The sequence below is a fragment of the Arachis ipaensis genome, chromosome B06 (assembly GCF_000816755.2).
Source record: "Arachis ipaensis cultivar K30076 chromosome B06, Araip1.1, whole genome shotgun sequence".
Taxonomy (NCBI): domain Eukaryota; kingdom Viridiplantae; phylum Streptophyta; class Magnoliopsida; order Fabales; family Fabaceae; genus Arachis; species Arachis ipaensis.
Window position 1 is genome coordinate 13577835 of NC_029790.2, and position 8735 is coordinate 13586569.

The 8735-nt window shown below is 36.7% G+C and overlaps 1 protein-coding gene across 1 annotated transcript; it reads right to left on the minus strand.

Moving 5' to 3' along the window:
* LOC107646492 lies at positions 2448-3835 on the minus strand. The gene is made up of 4 exons (XM_016350675.1): positions 3775-3835; positions 3598-3667; positions 3489-3513; positions 2448-3434 (listed from the first exon to the last, which is right to left on the minus strand). The coding sequence occupies exons 1-4, from the start codon at positions 3833-3835 to the stop codon at positions 2448-2450; spliced, it is 1143 nt and encodes a 380-aa protein (XP_016206161.1).

The window sequence follows — 8735 nt, forward strand, 5'->3', positions numbered from 1 at the left end:
TTTTACTAAAGATAGGAGATTCGAATCCGCAACTTCTTAAATGAGTATGAGAAGATTATGCCATTTGAGCTATAACTTATTGGGAAAAGAAAAACTTAATTACTTATTAAGTAAGTAGGATTTGGATTCTCTAAATTTTAAATTTTATTTAGAGAGTAAAGTTTGATCTCTCACCCTTTCACAGTTTCTTTCTCATATTTTATCTTGATCTCACATATAAAATAAATGATGAGAGATCAAATTTTATTTTCTAAAATAAAATTCAAAATTTAGAAGATTCAAATTCAAATAATATATATACACTATATTTAATTAATTTAAATTAGTCAAGTAGACAACTAACTCGTATGATTAAATAAATATAAATATCGGAGGTTGGAAGGCTTAAGACTTGGCCTTTTTGAAGAGAACATTACTGCTCCTCCAATAATAATCATACCATTGTTGACTTATTTAATGGTTCAGTTTGTGACATTGGATACGTTGAAGGAGCAACAAATCGATTGCCTTTAGAATAATTTCAGTCAGCATTTCTTTTTTAACAAATCAATTAATTCTATAATTATAATTAGATCAGATATTTTTTTACAATTTAAATTTTTAGTTTTTTGGTCCAACCGGCCAATACTAATGTTGAGCAATGCACTCTTTCTATTTTACCCCCCAACTACTACAATTACATTAAAGTCATTATAACATGATGATGATGAAACGGTTTTCAGATTCACACCGTTATGTTTATGTCATTATATCACAACTGCCGTTAACAACATCTTCGCATGCACACCTTCGATATTTTTTATGGAGTTCGCCATACCCCCGGCGAACTCTGTAATATATATAGAGTTCGCCGCACCCCGGCGAACTTTAAGTAAAGTTTGGCGTATTATAATTTCGAAGTGGGGCCATTGTTCTTTGTCCTTTTCTTTCTAAATCTTCTCCCAATTTTTATTCTGTTGGAACTTTCTGTATTCCGGCGTTCGAGAAATTCATTATTCACAGAATCAGCAGTTTGAGGTTAGTAATTAAAATGTTAGTTTGAGTTATTTTTTTCAGATTAGTTAGAGTTACCTATTATTTCTTAGTTAGTGGTTGCATGCTAGTTATAGATAGAGTTACTGTTTACTTATTCATGTTATTTGGTGGTTGTTAATTGTTTTTAACATGTAAATTAGTATAAGCTGGTAGTCTATTTATTAGTTAGTTTAGTAAGAAAAATTGGATTACGTTGTTAGTCAAATCTGAATAAAATTAAGGTAGAATGTGGAATTAAGTAAGTAATAGGGTAGGGTTGCCTAAGGTTTTACTGAAAGTGAGGTAGATAAGTAGTATTTATCAAATATATTTGCTTACAAATCCCGTTATTGTGAAATAAATGCTGATGAGTACATGTTATTTTGTTTAAATTCGTTGTGGTTAGATGGAGCAACAGTTACCCTGTACAGATTAGATCAGGCTGAGCACATTACTGGCAGACTTGACCGAGTGGTATGATGATATCCTTGTCGTTTATCTGTCTTTAATTATGAAACAGTGAACTTGTGCTAGTTAGAGTTGACACTATTTTTTTATTTTGTTTTTAATTTTATCTTTTCGTTTGGTAGGCGCCTCGGATCTTGCACACCAAGCGAAATTTGATGACGAGGCCATCGGAGGCGATTAGGCCATATCTCAGACGAGCCAGGTTTGAGTATGTGGCCTACATGGTTGAGTTCGAGTATGACTGGCCACTTGTCTTGGCATTGTTAGAGAGGTGGAGGCCTGAGTCCCACACCTTTCATCTAGCATGCGAGGAGATGACCATCACGCTACAGGATGTGGCGTATCAGCTGGGACTCAGGATCGATGGTGATCCTGTAAGTGGGTGCATAGGTAGTTGGGAGCAGCACCACCAGGAACGGACCATTGAGGACTTTTGTCAGTAGTTACTGGGTATTGTGCCTGGTGCGGAGGACTGACAGTCACAGACAAAGTGGACTGTCAAGCTGACTTGGTTCCTGAACACTGTCTGCGAAGAGCTGGAGCAAGATGCCACTGAGGAGCGCCTCCTGAGGTACACGAGAGGCTACATTATGTAGCTGATAGGGGGTATTCTATTCCCAGATGCATCTGACTCTCGGGTGCACACTAGGTGGCTCCCCCTGCTGGAGGACCTCGATGCATGTGGGAGGTTATCGTGGGGATCGGCTGTATTGGCTTGGATGTACCGCCAGATGTGCCGCGCCATGGAGTATAGTGCGCGCAACCTGGGTGGTTGCGTTAGTCTGCTATTGTCATGGGCCTACCACCGTATTCCCCTGCTACGTCCGGATGGATTTGATACCCGTCGGTTTTCGCTTGTTGAGAGGTATAATTCTTTTATTTTCTGCAATATTCCTATGTTTATTTACTAATTTTTTTCTACCAACGTATCATCAATAAGCATATTGTATACCGTTCTTGTCTTATTAACATATAACAACAACGAATAAATCCTTACCAGGCAAGTACATTTGCATGGCGAACAACCAACGAGGAAGCTCGTTATAGGACTCCTCCCAATCCCCATATATGCTAGCAATCACTCTCTGCTTTGCAAGCCAAACCTTCCTGTAGGACACCTTGTAACCGAAGTGTTTCTCTACACTTCCTTGCAGAACCCTGATACTTATTGTTGGATCCGCTTTTACCATTGTGAAAATGTGTTGCGCAATCACCTTCGAATCCAACCGACGATGGTCTTGCCCCATCGAAGTTTGCATGCATCTGTGAGGACCTGTGTATCTCCTCACCTCCCACTTTTCTACCTTACGGCGATATGATATGTGTATGCTCCAATTACAACCTGGTCCGAACTGGACACACTGTGCATTATACCTCCACTGGTCACTGTTTACTATTTTGTACTCCACAGCCCTCCTGATGCTGTACGTCTTAACAGCCAACATGACTTCTTCCGTGTGCTGAAAATGTTGTCCAACCTCGAACTCATTCCTTGGATCATCTTCAGGGCCTCCCTGGGTAAAGGACCAATCGGACGTCATTGCCTCGAGATTCAACCTAGAGAAGTGGTCCGGGCGATCATACGGTTGCGAAATAGCGGGTTGTGTTAGGGAAATTTGTGTGTCACCGTAAAAATTCATCCCTTCTTCATCGTCACCATCATCAGGAATTTCGGCTGGTTCTTCTTCGGTATCGTCTCCATCATCGGGGATAGCTTCATACGGATCCATCATTGGATCCCTCACAGTTAAACCATCGTGACTTTCAATGCCGTCACCCAACTCAGCATTGTCCACTTCAACATTAGACCCTTCTTGACTACCTTCAGGAGCCATATTCATATCCACCATTGTTCGCCTGATATTTCGTCTTACAGGCCCATTCAACGGACTTTCGTCGACAGTATCCGCAGACGATCCTCGACCACCCAAATCGACGAGAAACACAGCTAACTCCAACAGATGAACATTTGCCCAATGGTTGTGTCAAGACCGTATAAGACGTACGTCTTCGTCATCGCGCAAAAGATACCTAATTCAAAATAACATAACGTTTTCATCACAAGCATTTTCACACAAATATACCAACAGCATAAACAACACAGTTGTGACATACCTTTTATAAATTAAGATACCATCTACTTCGGTTGGATATCTGTAGTAGATTCTCTTCACCTTCTTTGTCTCTTGCATCCCATGGAAAGTAATAACAGATTCTTTAACAGCTCTAAACAAATGATTTCTGCTGTCAGATGTGTAAATATTGGTTGGTTCGATCTAAAAACGATAGAACCTTCTTCATCATACACCATTTCTGCATCGTAATGAATGGATAACAGTGGATTTCTCGCCATTGTAAAGAAAATGAGATATTCAACAACCAAAATGATGGTCGAGAACAAATTTCGGTGCTCAACTTCGTTGTGTTGCGGTCATTTTATGGGGAAACTTTACCTAGAGTTCGCCGGGGATGCGGCGAACTCTATATATATTATAGAGTTTGCCAGGGGTACGGCGAACTCTATAAAAAATCTGGAGTTCGTCGGCAGGTACGGCGAACTTGCCTCAATTACAAAAATAAAAAAAAACAGACATTTCTGTAAATAAAAATCAAAACTGAATTTTCAAAAAATAATTATTTTTAATAACTTATATCGAAAAAAAATCCCAATTATCCTTCCCCTATTTCTTTGCATTCTAGCATTCCTAGATCAAAATCATTTTTCTTTTACTTAATCCAAGGTTTGTCGTGCCTTTTCGTTATCCTCTTTTTACTTTTTTTTTTAATTCTTTAAATCGGGGCGTTTACATTCTTCACTAACCCTTAGAATAAAGGTTGTGATTTAAATTCTTTTACAAGGTTCCAAATAGTTATTATTGTTAATTTACATGTATACTTCAATTATTCAATTATTCTTATCCCATTATTTAAAAAAAAATAGGAAAGGGGTTTACATTCTTCATTAATCGTTCGAATATAAATTGTGGACTTATATTCTTTTATAGATTTCTAAATAGTTGTAATAGATTCTTCAAATAAGATAAGAAATACTTATTAGAAATTATTTCCTAATCTATTTATGGATAATATATATTAATTATAATCACAAATTAAATATTTCATATTATATGATTTATATAATGATGATCTCAATTATTGTAATTAACATTATAAGAAAAATGATAAATATCATCAGATTTACTGTTTGATTTAGCATTAGAGATTAGCAACGGATTTATCGGCAAATTTTCCAACAAATGTGGTAATAAATTCGTCGAGTAAAAAAGTTACCGTCAGATTCGAATTTCCAACGATAAATTCGCCGATAATAATTGGAGGAAAAAAAACTAGAGCGATCATTACCGTCGAATTTGGGGAGAAAAATCCGACGGTAAGATAATTAAATGAAACTCACCGTTTCGGTTACAGGCTGTGTGTTATCGGTAGATTTTTTCGACGGTAAATCTGCCGGTAAAATTGACCCTAAATTCAAAATTGCGAAACCTTCCCTTCCATTTCTGCAACCTCACTTCTCTCCCCTTTGTCTTTCTCTCTAGCCGTCAGCCCCCTTTCGCTGCCGTTTCGCCGTCGTTGACCGCTTTCCACGACTCCATCCATCGTCTCGCCGCACCACCACTTGCCTCCGTCAACAGCGATGCTACACCTTTCGTCCTTTACCTTGGTATGTCTTCTTCCCTTCCTTCCTTTTTTGGCATTGTTAGTATTTGCTAAATCCTAACCCTCTACAACTTTGTCCCCTTTTATCATGTTAATTAGTTGTTTGGTTTCTTTAGATTGTATAATGATTCTGAATTTGTGGATTGATGATAAAATGTTGATGTTTAATGTAGTTATCAGAGTCAGTAGTTCTTGACTGCATTGATTTATTGATCTCGAAAGGCTCTGTCTTAAATTTTTTATACTATTATTAGGAAGATTCTTGATTGATTATCCTCAACAAGCTCATCAATTAGCATTAAATAGGTGAAATCAAGATTGATGTTTGCCTAGTTCATAAAAATAAAATGTTTATGCCCTTTTTCCTTGGGGAAAAGCTCTACATCCATGTAAAAAATACATGGATATTATCCAAGTAACTTTCTCTACAAACGCGTTCTCCCACCTCACAGTCGTTTGTTATACACGCGCCTTATATAATGTATCACATTTTCGTTCTTTTTCTTCTCTGTTCGCGTTCTTCAACCTAATAAAATTTGTCGTTCTCCTCTGTTCGTGTTTTTCTTCTCTGCTCGCATTCTTCATTATTGATCTGCATTGAATTCAACATAATAAGCTTCGTCATTCTTCTTCTTCTTTGTTTTCTTCTTCGATCTACACTTCTGAATGGAAACAATGAATGATTCAACTTCAAATCAATTGAATGAGGTTATTATGTTGAGACAGCTAGGGAATGATTGCTGCATGCTATCACAATAATCTTGAACATTGAACAAAGTAAAAGGAGGCCACCGAACCGAACAACATTCATTTGGTGAATCAAAATCACAAAGGCCACCGAACCGAACAATGTTCATGTGGTGAATAAATGGTGATCAACTTTCAATCAACAAGAATAGTATTTCTCCTCCTCTTCCTCCTCCTCCTCCTTCTTCTTTCAAATTCACGCACGTAGGTTCTTCTTCTTTAGTTCAGTGGATAGTTTAACTAAGGCTTTGAAATTGGTTGTTACTATGTTCAGTACTTCTTTTGCATGGAGAAATACTATCCTTGTTGATTGAAAGTTGATCACCATTTATTCACCACATAAACATTGTTCGGTTCTGTGGCCTTTGTGATTTTGATTTGTAGGCAGAGTTATTTGAATTTGATTTTATATAATATATTATGTTTCGTTCACTCAGTACTATACAATTGTTTCACCATGAGTACTGTGTTCGGTTCACCATGAGTACTGTGTTTGGTTCATTCTACAAAAAGCTATTTGAATTTGATTTTATATAATGGATTATGTTTTGTTTACTCAGTACTATACAATTGTTTCACCATGAGTATTGTGTTCGGTTCACCATGAGTACTGTGTTCGGTTCACCATGAGTACTGTGTTCGGTTCATTCTTCAGAAAGCTGTTTGAATTTGATTTTATATAATGGATTATGTTTCATTCACTCAGTACTATACAATTGTTTCACCATGAGTACTATGTTCGGTTCACCATGAGTACTGTGTTCAGTTCACCATGAGTACTGTGTTCGGTTCATTCTGCACTATTCAAAACTCTTCTTCCTCACCTTCTACTACTTCTTCACTAGAGAAAAAAGGAGGAAAAGACAAAAAATACAGCAGAAACAACAACAAAAAAATGACGATAGGGTTTCAGGGTTTAGGGTTTTAGGGTTTAGGGTTTATGAGTTCAGGGTTCAGCGTACAGGTGTTCAGTGTGTTTCAAACTTTCGGTTCGCCCCATGTATTAATTTTGGTTCACCATGTTCATGGTTGAGGGTTTAGGGTTTAGGAGTCTAGGGTTTAGGGTTCAGGGTTTAGGGTTTTAGGAGTTTAGGGTTTATGGTAGGGTTTAGGGTTTAGGGTTTAGAGTTCAGTGTTCAGGGTTCGGGTTCAGGGTTTAGGATTTAGCGTTTAGGGTTCAGAGTTCAGAGTTTAGGGTTCGGGTTCAGGGTTTAGGGTTTAGGTTTTTAGGGTGTAAAGTTTAGGGTTTAGGTTTTAGGGATTTAGGGTTTATGGGTTCAGGGTTCAGTGTTTAGGGTTTTGGTTTTAGTGTTTAGGGTTTAGGGGTTCAGAATTTTTTGGTAAACAGGAGAGCGATTTGGATTACTCTTCTGAAACGAATCAAACTGACAAAGTTTAGATTATTCAATTTTGATCGAATTGAATGGAATGCAATTGCTAATTTTAATTGAATTAAATGGACGGAGGTGTACTGAATTGAATTGATAATATGTAAATTTTAGGCAGAGTTATTTGAATTTGATTTTATATAATGGATTATGTTTCGTTCACTCAGTTCTATACAATTGTTTCACCATGAATATTGTGTTCGGTTCACCATGAGTACTGTGTTCGGTTCATTCTTCAGAAAGCTGTTTCAATTTGATTTTATATAATGGATTATGTTTCGTTCACTCAGTACTATACAATTGTTTCACCATGAATACTGTGTTCGGTTCACCATGAGTACTGTGTTCGGTTCATTCTGCACTATTCAAAACTCTTCTTCCTCACCTTCTACTGTTTCTTCACCAGAGAGAGAAGGAAGAAAAGACAAAAAAAGACAGCAGCAACAATAACAAAAGAATGACGATAAGGAGAAAACACGTGAAGAAGAAAGAACGTGAAAAAGGAGGAGAAGGAGGAGGAATGCGAAGAAGATAGCAAAGAAGAAGAAGACGCTCCGTGCGTAAATGAGCGTTAGAAGAAGAAGAAGAAGAAGAAGAAGAAGAAGAAGAAGAAGCGTGGGGGAGAAGAGAAGAAGAAGAAGAAGAAGAAGTAACATTTTTTCATGAGCGGGCGCGTGTTTTCACTCTCATTAATGCGCGTGACTCTATTTGGGATTGGGCCAACTTGGTTACATGGTTACATGGATGTGTAGCGCGCCTGTTTTCCTTGGGTGTGATTAACTCTTTTTCATTTATAGCTTAGATAGCTAGGAATTCTGTACTAAAACTGTTCTTTATTTATTTATTTATTTTTGCAGAATAATATTCTCAAAAGAGAATTAAAATCATCAAATGTATCTGGTTCTAACTCATCAAAAGATCAGCTTAGTTAGCAAATTTAGATTTGTGTTTTAGGGTTTTAACAGGCTGATATACCTTGTTATAATGGTTAATCAATAGTTTTGTTGATCAATTCATAAGCATTTATGCTGACCTTGTTATTAAGTATTTCATTTACAGAATCGTCTTGTATGAAAGCTTCTTTATATACATGGTCTGCAATTAAATGAACCGTTAATAAACTTAATATCATAAAATGGAATCATATGCCACTAAGGGTAGACATAATGTGAAACCAGTATTAATAGTAATGAGCAGCAAGTTTGTATAGAATAAAAGTAATCTATTTGTGAGAACTTTTTATGTAATCTCTTGACACATATATGTTTTATAATGGAAGCCTTTTTTTTAATCCATTGATTGACAGATGTATGTTTTATACTTCGATTTAAAATCCAATATGTTGACTATTGAGTATTTGTATGTACCTACTATGGGTTAGTTTTTTCCTTACACTTGTTCTGTGGCTTGCTTTTTTGCCTTTGCATTATGCTCTCTATT

What these genes read in the sequence shown, in the direction of transcription:
- LOC107646492 (XM_016350675.1), bottom strand. Translation starts at nt 3,835, where the DNA reads ATGGCGAGAAATCCACTGTTATCCATTCATTACGATGCAGAAATGGTG. An exon ending in GGTATCTTAATTTATAAAAG is followed by an intron (nt 3,514 to 3,597) that starts GTATGTCACAAC and finishes ATTTTGAATTAG; the next exon opens with GTATCTTTTGCGCGATGACG. An exon ending in TTTTGCGCGATGACGAAGAC is followed by an intron (nt 3,435 to 3,488) that starts GTACGTCTTATA and finishes CATCTGTTGGAG; the next exon opens with TTAGCTGTGTTTCTCGTCGA.